The 25,879-nt window shown below is 37.5% G+C and overlaps 1 protein-coding gene across 4 annotated transcripts in view; it reads right to left on the bottom strand.

The window, feature by feature from the left end:
- The window catches only part of RALGAPA2 (Ral GTPase activating protein catalytic subunit alpha 2), a 136,183-nt gene that overhangs the window by 78,099 nt on the left and 32,205 nt on the right, over positions 1–25,879 (bottom strand). For 3 of the 4 annotated variants that reach the window (XM_040611818.1, XM_040611820.1, XM_040611821.1), the window contains exons 11-24: positions 24,395–24,568; positions 23,368–23,505; positions 22,612–22,760; positions 22,092–22,203; positions 21,115–21,352; positions 20,452–20,616; positions 17,492–17,632; positions 14,511–14,648; positions 13,895–13,989; positions 11,827–11,920; positions 11,495–11,671; positions 9,165–9,358; positions 8,581–8,679; positions 8,166–8,321 (exon numbers count right to left, since the gene is read on the bottom strand). In XM_040611818.1, coding sequence (XP_040467752.1) covers positions 8,166–8,321; positions 8,581–8,679; positions 9,165–9,358; positions 11,495–11,671; positions 11,827–11,920; positions 13,895–13,989; positions 14,511–14,648; positions 17,492–17,632; positions 20,452–20,616; positions 21,115–21,352; positions 22,092–22,203; positions 22,612–22,760; positions 23,368–23,505; positions 24,395–24,568 — 2,070 coding nt within the window. The remainder of the gene's footprint in view (positions 1–8,165; positions 8,322–8,580; positions 8,680–9,164; positions 9,359–11,494; positions 11,672–11,826; positions 11,921–13,894; positions 13,990–14,510; positions 14,649–17,491; positions 17,633–20,451; positions 20,617–21,114; positions 21,353–22,091; positions 22,204–22,611; positions 22,761–23,367; positions 23,506–24,394; positions 24,569–25,879) is intronic. The other variant, XM_040611819.1, reaches the window with a different exon arrangement.

Raw genomic sequence — 25,879 nt, forward strand, 5'->3', positions numbered from 1 at the left:
ATGTTGTTAAAGAAAAGTGAAGAAAAAAAAAGGACCATTATGGACAATTTCAATTCAAAATGATGCTCTGTAGTGTTAAAAATGGGGAGGAGGGGAGAGAAGGCAGCAATCACATGCATGTCCTTCTCAAATTCATTAACCCTATAAATGGCACAATATTTCAGTATAGGTTAATCTAGTAATCCAAATAATAAGGTCATAAACATCCACTAAAAAAAAAAAAATAATTTACACAAGTTCACTGAAAGGTCAATACAAAAATATTCTTCACCTAATTTTTGTTCAAGCTTTTGCAGATTACAGGTGTAACCAAATAGCCTGCCATCTGCCTTCATCACATTTCCAATTGTCCCTCAACAGGAACAACATGGATTTTTCACTTAAAGTTCACTCTGTTCTTCACTGACAGAGACACCTCATTAGGGGCTGAAATTTACAGCGCAAGAAAGATTATTAATTTACACAAGACTTAAGTGGTAAATCCTTCATTTTCCTTCTTTATTTCAAAGGAACAAACGTTTCCATTTACTTAGTCCAAATTTTCCTAGCTATCACGACGTTTTAGGTAAAGGATTTTTATTTGTTATTTAATTATTTAATTTGTCAACAATTGAGTTCCAATAAAAAATTATGAAGTATTTTGACACCCTCAGAAAGCACAGGATTAGATTGTCAGAAAAACCCATTTCAATCTGTCATTTAAATCTAACTTCCACAGAAGTTAGATTTGCTACAATTATCTTGTGACCAGACTGCAACAGGGAGAGATATTAAAAACCAGAATACCATTGCATTTGTAAGACATGGGTAAGGTTACTCACAAGTGCTAAAGGTGACAGATTAGTGCATAAGTCACCTGTTGGTGATTGTTCCTTCACCTCTAAACTACCTTAGAAAATGCTCTCTTTTGCAGTCATATTAATAACAAAAACCCTGCCTCAAAGCCTTTGTGCTGACAGAGGAGCTCAGATGCCCTATTAAGAGAAATCAGACAAACATCTGAAGAGAAAACAAGTTTTAAAGTTTCTCCCCTTTTAGAGTATGTCTGACATTTTCACAGCCTAGGAAACCATTGATATTAAGGATACACTTCAAATTGGGAGAAGTATTTTAAGTTCACACACACGGAGAGGGCAATATCTAAATACTCATTTGCTACAGGTACAGGGTTACAGGTAGCATGAACATAGTTACTAGTCCATGGCATTGCTTGAAATGTTGAGACTACTTTGTGTCACCATACAGATTTCTCCCAAATGCCTCTGGCAGGACCGCTCTGAAGTCTCCAGTTTTAAGAAACCCAGGTGACAGTGCTGAAGCGCTGTAGTGTGCCTGTAGAGCACAAGGTTAACCATGTTAGAGGGAAGGTGGTTTTAAGGAAGGGAACATGAGCACACCTCTGAGAGGACAGGCAAAGCAGCTCCCTGCTGGGCACAGGAGGATGGCAGGTCCTCCATGTTTGGTGGCAATTAGCAGCACTGAACACTTTTCAGTGTCACCTGCCTGCTGTATCAGTTTTCAAGATGGAGGAACAAATGCAGAGCATAAGGGATTGTTTTGCACATTTTTATTAGAACGTCCCCAAAAAAGGCAAATACGTTAAACCTTGATTTGCTTAAAATAGTCACTCTCATGTAACCTTGTTTAAAAGATGAAGAAAGCAAGTTGAAGTAAAACCATGTCTGAAGCAGAGAAGCACATGAAAAACAAAGGATCCCAAAGATGCAGCCCAGTTGAAATAGACGGAAAGGGGGAAGTCAATTGCAGGGCTCAAGACAAGGGGTGATGAAATAGCATTGCATTGCAGGGGCATGTTAACAAAGAAGCTTACTTCAGGAGATCCCAAAGCTACAATGACGATGGGAGAGGTGGAAGAGAAGATATAAGCAAAACGGAAGGAAGAGAGAAGTTGCCTCTATTTCAAAAACTCTATTTCTATTCTGGACGGAGTTCAGAAAATGCCTACAAAGGACCTTACAAGCAGCACATGCCCCACCAAGATACTGCTGAGAATACAGAAAAGACACACAGAACACTGACTCAGAAACAGAAATTGGGTGGGATGGAAGCAATTTAGAAAAAGCAGAAGTTTTGGGGGTTTTGTGTGTTTTTTTTTTTTTTTTTAGAGAGAAACAAAACTACCAAAATTGTTCCAGAATGCAGAGCTCCTACAATGGGCGTTACCTGGTTCTCCCTTTCTTCCATTCAATCCTAGCAGTTATTTTTCCCCAGTGCTGCCAACTTATCCTACTATAGGTGAGCAGTGGGGTATATAAGTTTTCCTGTGAGAGCTTGGCATTTTAACTTCTGTCCTCCTGGAAACCTGCTGGCTGTCAACACTTTTCCTAAGCGCTCATAAAGCACATAATGGGGGCACACAGGCAAATTTTCTACAGAAAGTGACCTGAATGGGAGATTAAGAGGGAGAAAAACCATGGTAGCCATTGGAAGAAAGTCACAAGAAAACTATGGGAATCTAACCTTAATAGACTATATTATGATTATTTTCTTTTAAATGGCAGTCTAGAAAGAAATCTAAAATGTGTTACGGTTTCTGAAACACTGTACGACTAATGGTCCTCATGTGCAACATTATCAAGCAGAAATCGAGGCAAGTAGCACTTATTCCACACCACTCAAAAGTAAAGCCGCTCATTTATTGTACCTGTAGAAGACAGTGCTCTACCCAGCTAATACATGTGCCAGTGAACAGCACTAACGGCTGAGAAGTCTAGAAGGCTCCTCACCGTTGAGTAACTTAACACAATGATATAGAAGCTCACAAGTATTTTTTCTTTTGTAAAACTTCAGTGTTTTAAAAAAGAAAAGATCAGTGTTAATACAAATAGGTAATTAATATGGCTTCTGCAGTAGCAACTCCACTAAAAAATGCTTCCTACCATAAATCAGCCATCTCATACAAAGACCCATAACCACTGTTTCTACATAAGCTTAACACATAACAACTGGTGTAGCTTCCTTTCCATAGTTAACAACAGTATATTTTAAACAAATTAAAAGGCTTATAGACAAGCGTAATATACATTAGTATATCACTATCTTTACTGATAAGAGTATTTCATCTAAGTCACCCTTTTACTGCTAAAAGGAATCAAGCTAAAAACATAGCTGTTAACTTCTCCGTCTGCAGCTGGGCTGTGTCCTGTGGGCAGTCCGGTCTGCATGTGCTGAAATTTAATCACCAAGGACATCTGTCAACTCATTTGGACTTGGGTGGGGTTTTTTTCTTCCATATTTAACGTTTGTTCTGCCCTCAACATCACTAAACTAAAAGCCATCAGCACAGTCTCTTTCCTCGTCTACTAGCTGTCCTTCCCACAGAGGATTTCTGAAATCTGTACTTTTTATATTCCTTAATATCTTCTTTTATATATATATTAGATGTATGTATATATATGTGTGTGTGTATAAATATACGTAAAAGCACTCTATTCCAAAGATACTCTGGCAAGCCAGTATAATTTCACTTTTAATAAACTTGTTTGTTAAAACTAATTCTAAATGTCAGGAATATAACTGACCTGTTAGTTCACTTTTCGATAACCTCTGACTACTGGGCAAAACCTTGATGGCACGTGTTGACATTAGATTACACCAAGCACATTAGCTGATGCCAAAGCCCTGGTAGTAGGGTAAGACTTTCTAGAAGAATGACACTACACAGCTGGGGGTTTTAGGAGAAAAACACCCGTAATATATAAGGATTGTTGAAGTACCAAAAGTACCAGAATTGAGGTATCAGAATTGTCTCAATAGTTGCTTTTCTGAGAAAGGGGTTGAATAGTGTTAGCAGTATTTTGGAATCATGTTTTGGTACTTTTGTCCTTCAGCAAAACCAAGGAAGCTATGAAGCAAGGAGATGGTTCTGCTACAGTAAGCAACTAGCAGAAATAATAAAATACACTTCCTTTTCTGATTCAGTTATTTGTAAAATTTGTGCATTGCAGTATTAGACTTTGATTTAATTTGAAAAGCTATACTTATCATCCAGATCAAAAGATGTGTATAGCTGTGACCACTGAAATGGAGGTTTTTCAACCACCAGTCTCACCTAGCAGCGTAAAGCAGCTACGACTGCCCAAACTGCAACAGGCTACCCTGTGGCATATCCTAAAAATCACCCCTCAAGAGCATTTAATGGTTTTCAATGTTCTAGACAAGGATCTGGAGCAATCGTAGGTGAACTACCTCCCCTAACCCACAACATGGCAGTGAACGTCCAAATTCACTTTCTTTTACACTGGAGGTCAGGGCGGGAAGTGGTCAGCCTCAGGGAACTTCATTCATAAAAAACTGTAGGGTAAAAGTCCAGGCTCACTACAGCACCAGAAAAATGCCCACTGACTTGAGCATTACAGGGGGAGAATCATCATCCCGCAGATGGTCACTTGCCCCCTGACCTCAGGCCCCTTCGCAAGCTGGAAGTAATTACAACGCCAGACTGCGACTTACTCTGCACTGCTGTTTATGCAATGACTTCTCCCACCTGAAAAGGTGATGCAATTGTTGCGGAGAATTGTTCACTTCTTCATACAGAGATGTTTGTTGTTAGACACTTCCACATGGACAAATTAGATGCAGCTCATTACCTTGCTATCTCCTTTCTCATCTGCTAATTGCTGCATCTTGAACTCAGAGTGCCATGGGAGCTTTCTATAAAATATACCCTTACATTGCTCTTTTATATATCCCATGAGACAAATCTGCAAAGTTAGGTTACACTTGCTGGGAATAATATTGTATTAATTGATAATCATATTCAAAAATATATTATTTTGTTTTTCTATTGACACCAAAACCTACACAATACAGCAGAAACTTTGTATACTCATACCCTTAAAGGAGGAGTGGAAAGAGAAATATATTTCACAAAGAAACATTTCTGATGCTAATTGAAATAATAATCACATTCAGGTCAAAGAGGTTTCTGACTGTAATTTTTAAAAATTACATAGCCACCTAAAAAGCTCTTCTGAAGTAACCAATGTGATTTCCTTGAGCTGGTCTACCTTTCTGTTGCATTCCCCCATAAATTTTGAAGTTCTAGTCATACATACAGAAGAAAAATTCCTCCATAAGAACCTCCCCCCCATTTCTCCTGTTAATGTTCCTTAAGAGTGGGAAATTTATGCTTGTGCTTAGCAAACAAAACCAAACTGTACTAAAAAGATCTGCACCAAAGTTTATTTTGATACGCAGTAACTTGAATCCTAGAAACCATGCTTTGGTGGGGAGAGATTCTGCAGTGCCGAAGAACAAGGATCCATGTTCCAATGATCCTTGCGCTCCACAATATCACACCATCTTTTATAAGATGTTTATCAGGTAACAGCATATACCAAAAATCACTGAGAAGTACAAAAATCACAAAATCAGCACCAGTACTGTGTTGTGGTCATTGTACATCATCCTGTTTTTCACAGGAAGCTGCGAGACCCTATGACGGCAAAGTGCTTTGCAATGCACACACTACGCTTTGCTGTTTGCATTTATCAGAGGAGGTACTTCTACCTCATACTACGTGTTCCTGCATTTGTAGTTCCAGCAGATGTCACCCTCAATGTCCAAATAGTCTGACTAGTTTCACCACCCATCATCAAGTATCACCTCGACGCTAATCATACTGAAAATAAAGAAACAGATATAAGGATCATGCTCCATATCAACACGTTACATGAGAATCCAAGCTAGAAAGCACCGTAAGTTAACACCTCAAGCAGTTTCATAGCTAAGGAAAGCAGGGAAAACTTGTGGTCAAGTCTGCCACCAAGAGGCAAAAAAAAACCAAAACCGAGCAAGGCAAGGAAGAACAAAAAAGCAGCAGCATGCTAAGTATCTGGGAAACCCTGGAACAATGTGCAACGTGGGGTCTTGCCTTCAATACTCCGACTTCACCACCACCTTCAGCTTCTGGACTGTAACTTTGCACAAGGACTGAAATCCAACGCGCCCAGCAGCAAGAAGCTTAAAAATCTGCAGAACTGTTACTAACACAAAACCGCAACAAGCAGGCTAAAAGACAGCTCAAAACCAACCAACATTACATTTCAAAAATCTGCCAGTTCCTATATAGAAACTGGTTCTCCAGGAAGTGGTCAGATTTAAAAAAAGAAGAGCACCCTTTAGCTTAGAAAAAAGGAACTGTCGACAGCTGAACACCTCTGAAAGTCTGGCCATTTCATGGAAATGTGTAGATGAAAACAACTTAAGTCTTAAAACTACTAGTATTTGCTGTCCCTGTGGTTCTGTGTTAGCAGTGGCTGCAATATTGACTTAAGGGTCTTTGTTTTTTCAAATATAAAAATGAGTATTTTCTTTAAAATGTGGTCTACATCAGGCTTTAAAACACAAGAAATTGAGTATTTAATGCGGTGTGGTATTCAAAATTCAGGGGTCTGGTCAGAGTGGGTGTTGTCACAGTCTTTTTTTTTGTAGGGGAATGAAGTTACTCTGTACACTAACAACTAGTGTTAAACTGAAATCTGAATGGCATTAGTGACATGAAAGAGTAACATACTCTTCATTACTCCCAGGTAACAACTGAGAGCAGCAAAAAGGGGAGTTCCTACTACACTATTATTTTCCCCATTTGTGCTTTATGAATAGCAGATGCTTATGTTTTTTTCTAAGTTTCAACAGCAGTCAGGATTTTCAGGTTTGTCCAGAAGAAAATTCTTTCCTTTCTATTCCTCCCCTTCCCCACCGCCTGCCTTATTTATTTTTTTAAAAAAAAAAAAAAAAAAAAAAAAAAAAGACAAATGCTCTGACTTTTAAGGAGGAACACTGAGATTCAGAGGGCAAGAGTCTCATAACAATCCATTATGTCTTTCTTTCATCTCAGAAATACCCAAACTTGCTGCTGGCCTACTAAAGGCACCGCAACAAACTCTGAAGCCGCAGCAGTGAACTCTGCGGGATTTCCGAAGGGCTCTGCATGCCCTCTGCCGGCATCCCAGCACAGCTCCAGCCATCGCCGTTATTAGGCTATCTCTTTTAAGGAAGAAAACTCACGCCTACAGCTACAAAAAAACAAGGAAACTGTTTTAGATATTCTCTATTTTGTCTGAAGAGTATTTCTTATAGTTTTTATGAGTATTTAGCTGTTTCCGTGGACCAATAATTTTGTTACATCTCGACAGATTGTCTCTTTGTCATCTCCCACTGAATACTTTATTGATTAGGCCAACGCAGGACACGGGGACCTAGAAACAACATTTATCCACAGAAACAGAATGTTTTGGCAGCACCCCTCAGTTAAAGTGGTAAGATAACCTTCTGTCTCCGTTCTCCCTTCAGTCCCCCTTGCACCAGTTAAAAAGAGCTAGCGTGACAGTTCTAAACATCCCTGAAGGACTAACTTTGAAGGGGAAAAGTCAGGAGATGACATTAATTCTCATTTTTGAGGAAATACTTTCAAGCAACGGCACAGGGCATTCAAAGGGCATGATAACAGCAGACACTGCTCAAACTAACAAAGCTCTTTGCAGCCCCTCCTTTGCCCGAGATCCTATCTAGCATTTTATCTCGTGATAGAAGGTAAAAACGTTTGTAACTTGAGCTGGGAGTAACTACTATCTCCCCGAAGCTGTAAATAACCCGAACAACAGACTAAGTCCAGTGGCTGCTTCGGGAGCACTGACTTCACAGCATCACTGCTCATATAGGAATGTAGTAGGGCCATTGGACACATGAGGCTCCCACTTTGGCAGAACCAAAGTTTAAACATACTGGTCAAACACACAGTGTAACTCAAGACTTAGTATCACCTGACTGAACATTTGTAATGTGACCAGCTTGATCCAGCTACTAACTGTGCAATGCAGATGGACAGAAACTGATCACTGAGATTATTCCTCAGAAAAGTCAGGAAAACGAGAAAGAAACATCAACATGTGTCTGTGATGCAGTCATAACAATAAGTCACAAATAAATAGTTATTTAAAAATTTGTAACTGGGAGAGCAATGGGAAAGTTAAGACCACAATCGGAAAAAAAGTACAGACCAGGCTACAAAGGGTAATTTCATGCAACAATTGTTGCAAAGCATTGCTTCCCTTCTGCTTCAGATCTTCAAAAATGAGAATCCAGACATTTCCATCAGCACACAGTAATAAATAAACTTTTTTATCAAGTAAGCCTTGTACCTGGTCTTCACTTGTTAAGCCAAGGTGCATCACAAAATAAAAATGAACCAGGAAATCAGAATTTGGCAGAACATCTTGACGCCTAGTCATCATAGCACAGATCAGCCTGTATGCCTGAAGTTTGCCTTCCTTATATTCATTTGGCAGGGTTGTTGCCTGAAAAAGAGCAAAACCTTTGTATTATTACTTTTTTTTTTTCTAGCAGCCAGCTAACACAAAACTGTATCTTCAGCAGATTTTCCATAAAGCAAATCAGTGTATTTAATAAAATAGATTCAAGTCCAAACAGCCTTTGGAGGTATTCACCTTCTCAGCAGTGACTGTAAATATTAAAAATAACACAACTAAACATACACAAATTCAGTACTAACGTAGAAGAAACTGCTAATGTGTGAAAATTTTAGAAATAACTTACCTTGAACAACCATGATGCAAATATTCTGAGAGGAGGAATTAAGACAGGAGGAGAGGGAGTAGACTGATTGTCCACACTGATAGCAAGGTTGTCCCTTACCTAATGTTTTTTAAAAGAAAAGAGTTAATAAAACTGATAAAATAAAATGAAAAATTAATAATAAAGAGCATTAATAAAGTTATTTACTTTAAGGCATTACACTCTGTGCAATACAGAGCTCCTACTTAAAACTACCAGGAAAGAGTGTTCTATACTGTGCTTCCCCACGGCCTAAGCAAATATTACCATTTTAGGTCATAACACGTGTTTTCACATTGAATACTAACACTTGCAGTATTCTATACCTCTATTTTCTTTGCTACTGTTTCCTCACCCCATTTAACTAATCTGGATTACCTTGTCATTGGACAGAAATGTTCTCTATGGGGTATACATACTAGCAATCAATCAAGATTAGCTTTCTTTATGACAGAACCCTCCAAATCTCATGCTTACGGTTCCAGATGCTAACACTATTATTAAATTTGATTTAATTTTTACAGCAAAAAGTTATCATCATTAGAGGTAAGCATCATATACAATACCTTTGCAAGTTTATACCACAACTCATAGAGATACCCAAAAACTTTTGCATGGATTTTAGGTGACTGTATATTGTTCACATCTCCAAGAATTCCCAAGATCCTCCTCCATAAAACAGCAGCAGAATCAGGATGCCAACCGATAAGGCTTCCACCAGCAATTATACTGCAGTCATCAGCAAGGAATTCACTACTGTCTGTAAGTTTTAAAAAGTTCAATTTCCATGAATTAGAAATGCAGTGGAAGTATAGATTTGGTCAATAAAACAGGAACATTACCCCTTGTAATCGTCTTACAACTCAGAAGCATTCTCTCCCACCAAATCATCTCTCTTTTTCACTACTCGAGTTGGCACATGATTCAAAGAAAAAAAAAAAGATATGGCAGAAAATGGAGGCTAAAGGGTCTTCCACATAGAGATGCCACAGCTGTAGATCAGTTTTATATCAGACAGACTGCCCCCATTCAAGGTTGGTTCGTTGGGTGTTTTTAGCAGGGAGGCAAATGCAGTTGAATGGAACATTGATTGAATAAATCTCTACATAACTAGTTTTTACAGATAATATTTCCATTTTGAAAAGTCCTTTCTTTTAAGATCACACAGTATAAAATGACCTCAAAATGCAACTGAACAAAGGAACTAAAAAGTACGCGCTCCTAGTGAGGAAGAATATACTCAGGCACTATCATTTATACAGAAGCAATTCCTGAGATAGCAGTATGAAAACTGAGAAGGAAAGCAGGAAGACTGTCAAGATAATGGAATTAATATGCTTAAGCAGTAGAATAAAAATTCTGTATTGAAGTGCAAATTTTCCTGACAAAGAGATGTTACATTATCTTCTATCAGACCAGGGAAAGCTGCGTAACAGCCTGTCTGCAGGCAGAATCAGCCCTGGGGCACGCTGCACTGCTCAGCAGCCAGTGTTTTGAGGGAAGTTGCAGGAAACTTCTACACAGGCAGAGGGAAATAATTTGTGTCCTCCCAGGACCCAAAGTAAGTTAGCAAAATAAAAGCGATTTTAGATGTTTTTATGTATGCTTGAATATTTTTTAAAAAAGCTTTTGGGATTATTTTTTTTCTTTTCACATTTTTTTGGTGTTGTAGCATTATGAATTCCCAAAGTGTTAAAAGACATGTTATTTATTAAGCACATCAGAGTGATCTTCAACAGGATCTATTGTCAGAGAAATTGCAGCTATGCTGTTCAGTGGTTCAGTATTGGTTTGCCTTACACCATAGATGCTTCTAGAGCAAAACAAAGTGACTTGGGTGAGAACCAGAAATGCAGTAAGGGCATATTGGCTCTGTTGGACAACTACACATTTTTTTACCCCATTTTTCTTTTTCATCTACATTACCTTTCAGGTTATTTTATGTAATTCTTTCTCTTTGTGCACACAAAGGAGCAATGCCTGCAAGCAATGAATTTATCACATGTAATAATCCTTATCGTGTACTGTATTACATGCTACCTTTTGGACAACAGTGGTCGTCTGAACTGTTGAACTAGGTGGGCTGGTTCATTAAAGTAGAGATCGTTCAAATAAAAAGTGAGTATGAAAAAAAATCTCCTTGAAACTATATATCTACTAGCAAAAACAGCCTATAAGATAGTTTCATATGTTACTGCACTAAATTACTGAAATAACATCTGACTCACATTATTAGATGGGGAAGTACCTTTACAAATTGCAAGGAATCAAAACATTTCAATAATCGTAAGTGTTGCATATGTTAAAGATACTACAAATAAATTGAAAAGGCAAAGGACTTTTACTTCCAAATTAACTCTTCCAAGAATGCCATTTATCACATCCTACTGGAGCACAGGCATTGTGTACTTCGAAGTATAAATAAGGAAGGTAACAGGATTAAGATGAGAGAAGTTTTGTGAATTAACCACTTATTTCCTATCAGTCAAAATATACTGTAAGGAATTTCCTTAGACCATTCTGCTATGAAATAAAACCTATTAACTTAAAATAGAAATTAAATTATTTTACTTGAACACTGGGGCAGGCTAAGAGCACAAGTGATCAGCTATCACAACTCGCTGATTAGTAGTAACTGGACACTACAAACAACCCAATAATTGTCAACTGTGCGATCATTTTCTCGATCACAATTTATTGGCACCTATGTCAGCTTCAATCTGATTATCCAAATTCCTTAGACTCTGAGCAGTCAAAGTTCATTTTTGAATGAATATTATCAATGGAACTTGGTGATACTTGCCAAATGAAACATTTTTTAACAAGCAAACAAACTATAAGCTCCTTTTTGAGATAAAAATCTAAAACAGTAAATACATTTTCTAGACTACAGCACCTGTTAAATTTGCAGTATCTGAAGGACTAAGTTGAAGCCAGCGAGGAGCATCAGGATCCACACAAATATCTGCTGACGCATTAACTTCGTGGTCTTCTTCAGAAGCTTGCCAGGGGATGAGTGCGATCTCTACTTCATTATTATAGCCAATGGACGTGTCGCTGCTAACACTTTCACCTGAAGCAAGGGGATTAATAAGGATCACGAATCCTGTTTTTAAAGACTGCATTACAAAGCGTGATGAGTAAAGCATCTAATATATCTGTAATGACAAAATTACAACACTGATTTCAACTGCTACACTTAAAAATACTGTATTTCTTGGAACTCACTTTTTTCTCTCTCTCTATAACTTCCATGCGATTGCTGCAAGTCTGATGTCAAATCTAGTTCAGCTGTACTACTGCTTCTTCTTTGTACTAGTACCTTCAGAGAAAAAAAAAATTCTCAGCTTATTACAGTTTTGAAAACTACATCATATTTTAGCAAATCTGAGATACACAGTTATTAGGAATTAATTACAAGTCAGTCAAGATATTTTCAGAAATACTTAGACTACTCAAATATCTTTAAACATCTTAAGGAAACCACCAGGCTTTCAATTTCAGTCTTTATCTTCCCTTTCTTTAACTCAGATTTCATACCAACAAGCAGGGCTTTTTACTTACATTTTCCTACAAATCTGAAATCATTCAATACTTTCAAAAGCATCAAAAAATCTCTCAGGAAGAAAGTTGTCATCTTTTATGTCAGGGCATTATTCTGTTGCAAAACAACCTAGGCAAGGCGTCTGATCTTTTGTTTGTTTACCTCCTCCTTCGCCAAACAGATTTCTAGCCTATTTGCTGAAAACCCTTCAGGTAATTTTCTGCTTCCAGATGATACTGCCCTGTCCCTGAGCATAAAACTGTTGTTCCTTCTGTCTGACAGATCACCTTCAAATTCACATTTCTTGCAACTCCATGTCATCTACAAAAGCAAAACTTTGGCCAGAAAAATAGAGTATCATGTTTTCTGCTGCAAAGAGGCAACAAAAAGCTCCAAGGCCTTACCCCTAGGAGCATACTTGATCTAGCTGCTGAAGGAATCTCTACCCTAAAATTCCTAAATTCAGCTAACATTTCTGAAATTCCATTCTGAAATTTGCAGTTATTAGTATTTTTAAATAAATTCCTTGAAGCAACCTCTGATCCACTGACCAGACATTAACCCGCTTACTCTTTCTGCATAAATCTGAGAAAGCAATTATTGCCACCAAAGAGACAATTGGCTTGTAGAAATCATTATGTAACATTATAAGCAGGGTTTCTTAGATTTTATTTTATACTAAAGAGAATTGACAATCATTCCCAAGAAATACATGTTTGCCTGCGCTGCCTGCTAGACTGCAACGTCTATCTTCCCTGGCAAACTTGGCTCCTAGTGATCAGTTTTGACAATATTTCAGTGGGTTGTGATATGAAGTCAAACTGGCTCACACAGTACGTTAGCAAGTGATGCAGTGAATATATGGTCAAACCCCAGCTTCTGCTTGCAAAAAGGGTGAAAATGCAACACTGGTAGCAGCCTAGCAGCATGTGCTTATGAATATTTCATCACACACGTCACTAAAACAGAACAGGGAGACAGGTTAATTTTTAATTCTCCCAGCTACTGAGCTTACTTCTCTTCCTCTCCCCTCGCCTATGCAAAGCGGTCTAGGTTTTCCTTCCTTCTTGAGACACACTGTTATCCCCGAAGCACTTAAAATCACTCTGCAGAAAACGCTTGGTGTCTCCATTCTAGAGCTAAGAGTTAATGGTACTGTAAGTCCAGACATACAGGAAAGCCAAAGTCCAAGCTGAATCTCATCTTTGAAGTCCTTCACCTTGTATTGCATTATTCTCCCACAAAGATTAGAAGCCTCAGCTAGTTATTGTTTCTACTTCTTATTCACAAGTTGCATTAAAAATTTAAAAAGCTTGCCTGTCCTAATGTTAACTCATACAGACATTTGCAATACATAGCTGGTGATACAAATTGTGCTGAAAGAACACATTTTCCCCAGTACTTTAAACCGTCAAACATTTATTCCAGTGTACTGCAGCTCTGCAATAGCCATGAATCATTTATATTTTTAATGTTATGAACTTGTTTATATTTAATATAAAAAAGTACAACTCTTGTGTAAGACTAGAATATAGCCAATTACACAAAAGTGCATAAGCAGCCAAGATCAGCAGACACAGAATGATCATACCAAATACCACAATGAACAGCTACAGCTCAATTCCCAATTAAGATACCAGAAATATGGCTAATGATTTTTCACACTTTTATTTCTAATGAGATACCTTTTAGGATTTGGAAACGGAAACATTGTTAGAATCTTATCAATAATCATTTTCTATTGTGCCTTACTTGCTCTCCTTCATGTTCCTTCTTGATATATCCCTTATTTTCCTGAACTGGTTTGGAGTCTGAAGTTAAATTATGAGAACTTCCAGCCTTTTTACCTTAAGAAATTTAGAAAATAAACAAGAAATAAAGACATTTTGGGGATCAAAGTACATAGCAAATCATATGAAAATTTCAGTTATGGTTTACATGTACGCTTCTTACATTTATAGTTGAGTGAAGTAATAAAACATTAAAATGGAATACAGGATGTTTTGAAAAATCCTTCATAAGCATAACATACACGATAGGAACAGAAGTAGAACTGTTAGCATGAATACACAAGATTTAAATGCAAGCCAGGTAAAAAGAAGTTCATTATGTACAAATTACATCATGCAAAGGTTTCATTTTTAACCACCTTGCTTTATAAATGGTCACGCCCTGCACTTGTGATCTGTAACTTCTTAAAATTAGTTCTTTCAACAAGATATCAACAATATATTTACTAAGAAAACAAGATAAACATGATTTTAGAAGAGAGCTGGATCCCAAAGGAGATCAGAGCATTCATGAGGCTGAAGAAGTCTCAACACATTTTCTTCATCAGTACAGTATCACTGTATTTTATCAAAATTACCTTGAAAAAATTCAGATGGAAACTGATCTGTAATATCTGAAGTGCTGCTACTACGAGTTAGCTGCTGTTCTTGGTCTGCAAACAGGCCTGTAGTTTCTGTTCCTGTTGAATTTTCCATCTGTTGAGATTCTTCAACTTCTGTTGATTTAATCGAGACACATGTTTGCACGACTTCAGAATTATACACGTGTGAACTCCTTACTAAGAAAGCTATACAAAAAAGTGATCCATTCAAACATTTAAAATTCCCAAGTTACAAAGCTAGAATATAACACCTTGTCACAGAAGTTAAGCTTTATAAAATACCCTTAGAAAAATGTTAAAAGTTTAGAGAGAGATGTATGAACAGTGCAAGCAGTAAAAAGTCTAGAGAAAGGACAGAAATTACTCTGGGGTTTCCAAGTGCACAAGGAAGCACCGGAGGACATCACGTGAACAAAGCTATGTTTTTCAGTGCTAGAGACCCAAACTAGACCTTGTCCATTCTGGAAACAGAAACAATAGAGGAAAGGCAGCAAAACTACTATAAATGCAGAGTGCAGAAAAGATGGCTCTGCTTACTGACTTCATAAAGAGGGAAAGGTGAGAATAAAGAAAGCAACAGTTCAGAGTGAAAAAAGATCTGAGCTACATGATTCCAGCTTAGTTTGTGAGGGCAAACTGAATCATGCAGTTTAGTTGCTGTAACTGCAAATGAGAAATTAAAACAGAGGAGATTGTGGCACAAAAATTCAAGTGAGGAAGTAAACTGACATACTGGGGAAGGAGCAACAGGTACTCTTGAGATTAGCTTGCAACACAATGCTTTTAAGAAGTGCATTTCTCCCAGCACTGGTTGGGGGAAGGAAAAAATAAAAGTAATATTTGGGATCAAGTGTGTTCCCATTCAGTAGCAGTGCTTTTAGACATGGCCATTCCACTGGTGAATGCCACCTGCTCTACTTAAGCTGACTACTAACTCCTTTCCCAGAAAGCAGCCAGAGAGGTGGCCCACACACCCCGTCACGAGCTGACCCAACAGAACCACCAGCAGACTGTCAAGGTGTTCAATCTGCACCGCCAATGCTATTTTCCTTCTTTAAAAAACTATGAAAAAAACGCTGCTCCAACAACTCTTATAAGAGAACCCTTGAATTCCTTTTTTTCAATGAAGAACATGGGCTGAACTATTAAGTCTTCTAGAGTTCTTTCAGCATAGTTACACAATACGCATATTAAATAAAAGGGACCTTTCCACCAGCTTTCTCCTTCTCTTGCCTTCTTTCCGCGGCTCTGCTTCCTGCCTGCCCCGCCGACACTGAGACTACACTTCCTCAGAACTGAGCAAGCACAGCCCCTCAGGATATGAGATTAAGACAGATATGCACAGACTGCAACAGCAGCCTGCAGGAGGACAGTGTGCTTAGTTCATTCAAACTATACTGTCAGGTGAGTTTGAACAATACTTAAATACCCAACAAAGACCGCATGTATTTCAGGAAGTTCTCACAAATACACATGTACAAAACCTACCTGTTGTACTCAACTGACCTCAAAGCATCACTGTTGACTTTAAGTCTTACAGAAAGCAATAAAACAAAATACTAAAATAAATTCACTAGCTAGAACTATTTCAGTGTTACAACTGAAGATAACTTGAGATGAAGAAACACTAAGGATATTTCACAGAATCAGAATCCCTTGCGAGCCATAGTACACCACATTCAAAACTTTTCTTTTCTTGCTACCGCAGCTAACAGCTCTGGTTAGAGCTCAAGAGTCAGAAACCCCTTTCAGGAAGTGAAATGTGGGAGGTGACAAATTCGTATTTTCAGAGACTTACTAGAGGGAAACAAATCAAAAGAAAACCTGCTAACATGACCTCGCTACTTCCACCAACCCATCTCGGCTAGGCGACAGGACGAGTGCCCTGCAACAAAGGAGCTTTGTATTCTCAGGCCATTACACCCGTTTTTTACATCTATGTCTGGATACCAATATAGAATTCATTTCAGAAGTTGTATGCTTACAGTTTGTTGAAGCTTTATTTATTGCAACAGCAAGTTCCACAGGACAAGACTGTATCAAAAGCAGGAAAAAAATTTACTACACTTTTGAGCAAAAATACACCTGTTTCAGTCCAAACAACCACAAAAATGCCCAAATCTGGATTGCTGCCTTTAGCTCTTGCATTCCTAATCCTTAGTATATTTGGTCTGCACTATATTAAAACTTAAGTAATTGAAAGTGTAAACATAAATAGAAGGGTTTCTTTATTAAGAAATTTAAATTAATTTTACTTTAGTTACTAGGTAATACAAATCTAATTGTAATTAATGGTAATCTTTAATGTTAAGATGAACAAAAACTACATTGCTTGCAGTATTGTAAACATTTTGAAATAAATCAAAACACTATCCAAACGTGCCAAGAGGCACAGACAAATCTTTAAATTTGCTTCTGGAATCAATAACTACAGGAAGAATTCTTTAGAAGAAAAAATAAAATCCGCATTTATAAGCACCGATTTGTAACTGAGGGTAACACAGACTGAATGAGATTTTTCTTTCAAATGAAGTAGCTTGACCAGCTGCATTTCTTTGACTGTATATTCTGCTTGCGCTAGCTCATACATTTCAGCATTCAACTAGCTTCTAGGGTAGTTTCTTGAAAAGATACTGGTCTTCTCCTTTCCCCTAAAAAAGTTGTTTTGACAATGACAGAATATCAAAAAAGCATTAGAAGTAGCCACTTTTTGCCATCCTTTGTGACTCTGAAAAATGACAAGATATGCTCCCATTAAACTGGCCCGTCTCATCATGGCTACCAATATTACTTAACACCATGTTTTGAATAAATCCAAGGCATGAAAAAAGAACCAGTGCAAAACATCTAATTCCACATTACTGAAGAATAATCAACTGGACAGAAAAGGAACAGAGAGACAGCAGTTTAAAAATATAAGGAACATTTTTATAAAAGATGACTTTAAAGTACAGTACCTGACAGTCTGTGAGAGCAAGAAGTGTAAGAGATACCAGGTAAGAGAGAGCTCACAGTGTGAAGCAGAAGAGGTACACTTTTAGTGGCTGGCAAAGCCTCATAAAGATGAACACAGTTGCTGATAGACTGGCTTCGCTTAGCTTCCAGGAAAAAATAAAGCAATAATTATGTCAGAAGAAATAATGAAATATCTGGAGTTCTGAATGTCATGATACAATGAAACAATGCTTTTGGACAAAAAAAAAAAAAAAAAAATTTACAACATTAAGCCCAGAAGTAGTTCCTATAAGCTGTAAGTTACTAATGTGCAACTGTATCTCACACTTCGGAAGTGCAATAATCTGTGATTTCTGAATCACAGCAGTTCCCACAGCGGTTCCACTATGCCGAGTATTTCATTTTGTCGGTGTACGACTCCTGTCTCTGAGTTAATTTGACTTTTTTTTTTTTTTATTGAAGTACCTGTTGCAGTCCATATAGCTCAAAAATAAAGAATGAAAAACTTATTCAAATTCCCCTCTACTAGCAATGCTCCCCCTGCAAACAGCTACCTCTGACATTCATTCATCTCTGCTGAAAACAATCCATTTTCACCTGAGAAGTAGCACAGTGTGTTTGTTTCTCAGAAACTGATCTAAAGACATAGCTGCCTCTGGTTCTGCTTTTAAAACTAGACATCCCAGCTCCAGACTGGATGCAGCCCAGAGTACCTGGGTTTGACCTGGCCAGCTTTGAGCAAGTAGTTATATTTGATGACCTCCTGAAATTCCTTAGACCTTGAATATCCAGTGGACTCTGGTTTTGGGGTACCGTGCCCTGTTTTTCACGTTTCTGAGCAGGATGATGAAAGGGATGCAAGTTACATGAAAGTTTTTGGGGTTCTTAAGTCATCACAAGGGAAGGTAGAAGGTAAGTGCAGTCTGAATGCATACCTTATTGAATTTCTCTTCAAAACAGCAACATTTAAATAGCTTCACAGTTTCTCAGAAAAAGAAAGGCCATCAGAAAAACAAGTGACTAACACTCTAGAGGCTGTCTATCATCAATAACAACTTGGTATTTCATGCATTAATAGCTATTTGCCATAAGCTTAAGGTGTCCTTTAGAGAAAAGCAACAATTTATCATGAAGTATATTACTAAAAGTTATGCTGAATTAGGGAAGTGTCTAACATATTTATTAGGAAAAAACCCCATCTAATTCACTGAACAGTTTCTCTTCTTGTACACGGCAATATCAATGCTGACACTCAGAAGACAGAGGGGAGGAAGGAAGAAGCAAAAACACTCAAGTAGGGTGGTGGGCAAAAGACTTTTGCTGCTGCAGAAATACTCTGTTCTTAGTTTTATAACTCTAGATACAAGCAGCAGATCAAAAGGAAGTCTTACCTGGAAGCAGGAGGGGCTCTGGTATTTGTGTGTTGACTTAGAGGGTTTCTGTTATTTTTAAATGGCAGAAGGAGAATAGGGATTTTTAAAAAAGCCCCCAGTGCGAGACACTGTTCCTATAACAACATCTGCGTTACTCAAGAAAGCCGTCCCATGAACAGCCCTGGTTTCTGTAATCACCTTAGGGCATTCTACATTTAATTCTGGAAAATGACACCTCTGCACACGCTTTCTGTGTTTCTAAATACTCGTACCTTAGAAAATTCTAGAGATATGCACTTTGTATATTTGAAATTATTATTTCTTATAACTGCATATGCAAAGTAAAACTTTTTTGTACTTGCCAATTTGGGAGCCACTGATGTTCACAAATCCCATGAAAGCCAGAATAAATTCTCTTTTTTTATAAACACGAGATACAAAATGAAACTAAGGGCTTTTTACAGTGAAGTCCATCCTTCTATCTGACAGCCTACATGCTCCCCACCAAATAAGCTTTTCTTACTGAAGGTAGGAAGTTCCTTTAATTTGAATGCACACAACCAAGAGAATTCCTCGCGGATCAATACTTCCAAGGTTCTCTACTGCTCTGGTGAGAAGTCTAGGTTAGAAATGCTATAGCAGAAGAAATGTTCTCTGGTGGAGCACAAATAGGAACTCGCTGAATTTAAAAATAAAACAGACCCAAAGAATGAATTGACACCATTGCCAAAACATTTTGTGATCTAAACTGGAGACTGTGGCTTAGCTATATGAAGCTTGTAGCCACAAAACCCATACTAAATCACCTTCAAGTTCTCCTGGTAAGAAACACAACTAATCTGTCATGAATGAGGAAGGAAGCTGTGCAGCAAAAAGTATCTCCTATTCAAAAGCAGATTTTCTGTGGAGAGTTTTAATCCATAGCCCATGGAACTGGAACACAGAAACATGTTACCATGAAATAAAGAGATCAAATTTAGGATGCTGAAATATTTGAAAAATCAGGTATCTGTTCAATGCCCGGGGTCTCAGACATCCCCTCATCATTTCTCACACCCCCATTCTCCCCTCTCCCATTTTCTTCTTTCCAGAAGTATACATAAGAGAAAAAATGGAAAGGGAGATGCTATACCATCTCTCATCATGCTAATAAAAAGAAATTAAATAAAGCTCATAAGAAAGGATGAAATTGTTTATTAAATATCTGGTTTACCTTGTGCTCACAGTAAAAGGCTAGCTGTATGAAAGTACAGAACCAATATGTATTACCTGACTGATGTTAATTATGTTTTCTTACGAATTGATAAACTAGGGATGTACTTGACAAAAAACTGTAATGTGCACAGGACTAACTTGCAATTAAATGCAATTTATTTAAAAGCATATATTTAGATTTTTCTGAAATACTTTGACTCTTCCTTCATACTGGTAATGGTCAAGACATCCAGACAAAGGTACGTGCAAAACCTCTGTTCAGGCATTTAATTATTAAGTTGCACTACTTTTGGAACGAACCACAACTCAAAGGCAGATTTAAAACTTGAGTGTTACTGAGTGTTTGGGAATATAAGGATCTAGTTAGGTCTAACCTGTTGCTCTTTGACGAACAATATTTCTTGCTTTCTCAACTCCCGGGGCTCCAGAGGTTGTAGCACTTCTGAATCTCATTGGCTCCACAACTTCAGGATGGCTTTTCCAGCTTAATGAAAAAGATCTTCCCACTACAGCTGTCTTTTGAGGCTCTAAAATGCCACCTTAGAGATAAAGAAAACAAAATTATCTAGCATTGTATGCTTTGGCACATATTTTTGCTGAAGTATGAATGGACTCAGACATGGAAAATACTAATATTTCAAACAGACAATTTTTTACTATTAATAAAAACCAATCATTACTTCAACTATGTGCATCAATTGCTAGGCAGCACAATAAAGTTTAATAAAAACACATGAAAAAAATTTACATTGATGACTATGCCAGACCACAGCACAGGAAACCACGTTTCATTTCTGCTACACAGAAAAGACTTGATTTTAAGTGCGTTCTAAAAACTGCTAAATAGCTATCTTCTATTGACCCCAATTACCTTTTGTCGTACAATGAAGGATGAGAATACATAAATCCAAAGCACTTCACATTTCATTAAACAGGTTCTTACACTAGATTAAGCAGTATTTAACGTCAGATTAAATTAATATCTAAGATTAAACTTAAATATTTAACTTGTTTGATACTGAAGCACAGAGACTAACCTTTTCCTCTCTGCTTTTTTTCTTTTTGTTCACTGAGCTTATCCAAGGGTAAGTTTGTCATTTCCACCCCATACACGGTTCTTGCTAGCACTGCTGTTAGAGAGTCCATGATATTGGCCCACTCGTTTATGAGCTCCTCCCAGTCCGTCAGGGAAGACAGAACACTGAGCAGCTCATCCCACAGCTCCCGAGAAATGTAAACGCTCAGATTTGCTCTGATCCAAGCCACAATGAGGGTCTGAGAGTAAAGAAACAGATGACAGTTCAAGCATTTCTGTCAAGATTAATTCAGCACACCAACACCAACAAACACGTTGATGAAGTCAACGCCAACCTGCATACTAGCACCGATTATTCATGATGCACAGATATTATGCATGGCTATGTTTCATCAAAACACAATCTCAAAAATCTGTGGGTATATAATTGTTAAAGTTACTGACAAAGGAAATCTAAAAATTGCAAAACATATGTTTCAGGTGGTCTGCTTGTTCCCTGGTAAACTGAAATAATATGCTGTGTATAATAATAGAATGGAGAACTGTCTTCTACATGTACAGAATGATGGTACTGACTGAGCCACACCTGTGACACTCAGGCCTAGACACTGTAGCTGAGCATGCGAAGTACAATATGATGTATAAATGTTTTCATCTCGTTCAACACAACTCCATTTTGACTTGCCAGTTGATCTCCTAGGAAGTTACATCAAGCTTATGCTTCAGAAATACTCACTGAAGATATCCCACAAAGAGACTGTTCCACCACCATTTGTAACAGAGACCTGAAGAATGCATCAAATCAATGCCTCCCACTCTTAGGAATGCTTTACAAAATAATTACTCACACTACTGCAAAGGAGAATTTTTTCATGTTTTACAACTGGGTTTCATAGTAGCATGCAAAACAATTGGCGATCATCATGAAAAAACAACATTAAAAAACCTAAACAAACAAAAAAACCCCCAAACACTCACTCGGAAAAGTAATCCTGACATGCTCTGAGCGAATGTATCCTTTATTTGGTTCTCTTTCGGCTTCTGCATCACAGCTTCTGTTATTCTAAGGAGTATCTGTAACATCTGTTCCCTGGTTCCAAAACAAAATTGTACTTTTTGTTCACATCTCCTATTAATTGCACTTGTTAATTTTCATGTACCAAAAAAACCCTCTTAACCATCCAGTAAACCTCTACTTATTGATAATGTGGTCACATGTCAGACTTCACAGATCATTTGCAAGATAACATTAATTGGGTTTGGACTGTAAAAATTAATTTTTGAGAAGGTGAAGTCAGGAGTGGAAATACCAGCCAGAACCTTGAAGTCAAATTCGCAGAACCTGCAATCTCGCAAATCAATTCAGGGGCAAGTCACAAACGTAACTTATGTAAAGACGTCTACCCTGAGAAAGCAGATCTTTTCCCTACCCAGTAACTCCCCCATAAAGTTTGTGTTCATAATTTTCTCTTAAACTATGCAAATATAGTAAGCTTACCATGTCTTTCTATTCATTGACAGTTCCATTATCATGCGCCTAAAGATACTCAGAACTGCTTTGCAAGCATCAACTTGCTCCTTCAGAAGCACAGGGACTTCAATGCATGGTTCCAATAAGAAAACATTTGCAGAGTTTGTCAAGAATACCTTCAAGACAGGCATTTACAGTCAGCTTACACAGTAGAACAAAAAAAAAGTCAATACTTAGAATAAAATGCTTCTCCAGTCAAACCTTTCACTTTCCTCAGAGCAAGTTTCATGTTTTACTTATCACTTTACTATTCCACACCACTCTAGTGAAAAGTCAGCTGATATTACTGACCCACCAAAGGCATGCATTACACAGTAGAGGGCTTTGTGGGTATGTCTTCTATTTGGTCAGGCAAGAGTGCCATTTCTCCAGCTACTCATTTCCTGGCATTATATGCTTGAGCAACTACCAATATTTCCAATAAATAAGGTTCAATGACCGCAAATGTACAGTTCTGACTAATTCCTAGTACCCACAGTAGAAAAAAAGCCACCAAAACCCCAAACCTTCTATCTTAAAATACAGATATCTGGCTCTAAGACATGGTCACATGGTTTAATATGCAGTTTTTAAGAAGTTATAAATGAAGTCCAAATCATATCTTACAAAACCCATCAACTGCTGGTAGTTCTTTTCCTTAATCTCAGAGACCATATCATAATTTATAATGTAAGTTATGCGATTATGGAAAGTACAGCCTTGTACTCTTTCTGCACACCACACCTGTAACGCAGCTTGAGTACCAGCTTTAACATTTTTGTCCTCATCTTCTAATACACATCCTCTGTTAACAGCACTGGTAAAGGAGTATGTTCTTCCCCAGCTGGATGAGCGTTTATGTCCTGAATGGTCTGAGGAGAGCTTTCAAAAGCATCATTCAGTTAGTGACAGAGTAGAAAGGAGTACGTCCGTATTTATTCAAAATAATTTGAAGTGTCAAAAGGAAAAAGAGGAGGAACTGTCATGTCCTACATTCATTTCAGCAAGGAATTCCTATCTATTATTTCTTGACTTCTGAACAAACAGACTGTATATGGAATTTAAGGTTTGTCGAAGTTTTAACAGCTGTATTATTTAAAATATTTTACATCACATTTTATGCCACTGATTGTAGTAATATTTGAATTTACACCTGACAAAACTATAAGTCTTCTAAAAAAAAAAAATCTGTCAAAACCTTGTAATTCAACTCAAATCTCTCTCAGTACAACAAAACTGCCTTTTATATATCTTCACAGTGTCAATATCGTCAGAGTCAACTTTTACTGATGGTTCAGTATAGGATATTAAAAAGATGACGTGCAGAATTTGTATCTACACTTTGATTTCCTAGATTAAGGTGTCTGAATCAAAATATATCACCCAGTATACACGAATCGGTACATATTGTCAAATCCTTTAACTACCACCAAAAGGAAATAGTCCTACATGCACTAGGCCAACAGACAGTGTAAATTCTAACACTGCAGAACCTATTAGTATTTCTTCCATTAAGTTATTGTCTTCATATTTGTATAGGCAGGGAACAATCAGCAAATTACATCTGAAAAATAGCTGCAATCTTTCCCTGCACTCCGTAAGTGTTACTGAACACTCAATATTTCTTTAAATTTTGAGTCGTTAAATACAAGTATTTTTAAATCTTGGATTTCCACACAATTTCCAAATTGCTACTCATTTACAAAGCGATTTTAAGACTTAAACTACATTGTAGGCAAACAGAATAAAGCAAGTAACACTGATACCATACATGTTTACCATCCGTTTGCACTGATGAATCTCCCAAGTTGACAACAGCATCCTGACCATCTTCCTTTTTGTCTGGCTCCTCCATAAACACAGGTTTCTCTTGCAGTATCCACTTTCGGTATACCTTCACCACTTTTCGTGTTGCAGATATATCAGAAGGTGGCAATAAAAAAGCCTAAATTGGGAAGTAAAGTAATTTCACTATATATAGGACATAGATGTGCATGCATATGTAAACACACTCACCCACCACCACCCATAAATAATATGGCTCAAAAAAGGATACATAAATTTTTGTGTCTGTCCTAGAAAGAGTTACAATTAATCAACAGCCTATGCAAATACCTACACCATCCATAATTCCATAACTATTAATTCCATATTACTTCCATGTTATATTTGTTCAGACAAAACCAAAGTAGTTGGGTTTGCTCCTTGCAAGCTCCCTAACGTAACGTGAATTCACCTCACAAGCCATTACTAGCCATAGAGGTCTGGCAGGCTCAACCTGGGTACTACGCTACACTTTATGGAGAACATGACTTCAAATTACATCAGCAGTACACAATGTGAAATAACTTTTCAGCAAGGATAGGTAAGTTGTGATGAGGACAAGTGGCTGGTATTTGATCCTTTCTCACTACAGTTTTGGAAATCAACAGAATTTATTGTCAGTGCGCTACTTAGTATCTGTATTTGGGAATCATTCTGTAAATATGTCCCCTCTGAACACTTGCAAAGGCTAGACTGGCTGCTTCCCCACATTTCTAGATGTCTTAATGGACTGAAAAAAATGTAGTGACGGAAGACCTTAGCCCTGTAGTGAATAGGCACAGAAATCAATGCCTGAAAATATCATTTATTAAAAGAAAAAGCAGCGCATTTTGCAAAATCAAAATTTATATCAGTATGCACTATATTATAAAAACACTGAAAGAGATGAGAATACATTTTTCACACTAAAAAAACAGGTCCTTTCAACTGCAAAGAAACTACCCACTCTCTGTGATTAACAGAGTCAAAAACTATAGCATTTCCTATACCCAGTTTAGTTGCAAAACCATTACAAAGGTATCTTGCTCAGGTCAGGAAATCTTTGCATCATATAGTACACTTCCTTGTCCCTAGTCAGCATGAAGTGCAACATCCAACACCTGATTTCAACACAAATTGCAGAGCTTGCAAAAGCAATTTTATATGTGCCATACAGCAAGTATGTGAAACTTCTGAAAATGTCTCCACAGAGACTGTCATCATAGAATCACCATAAATTCTGTCAACTTATTAAGAATGCAGAAACTGAAAAAACCAGAATCCAACTGCTAGAATATTAGAGAAACAGCAGCTCATCAGTGGGATGCATAGGCACTACACAGAATGCCTTCAGAAAAAGTAGGGTAGAAAGAAAAAAAGACCAAACAAACCCAGAAATAAGGAAATCACAGTAACTAGTGAGATTCCTGTAAGGGAGAGATAAATACAAAAT

This window comes from Falco naumanni, chromosome 12 (genome assembly GCF_017639655.2).
Source record: "Falco naumanni isolate bFalNau1 chromosome 12, bFalNau1.pat, whole genome shotgun sequence".
Lineage (NCBI taxonomy): Eukaryota > Metazoa > Chordata > Aves > Falconiformes > Falconidae > Falco > Falco naumanni.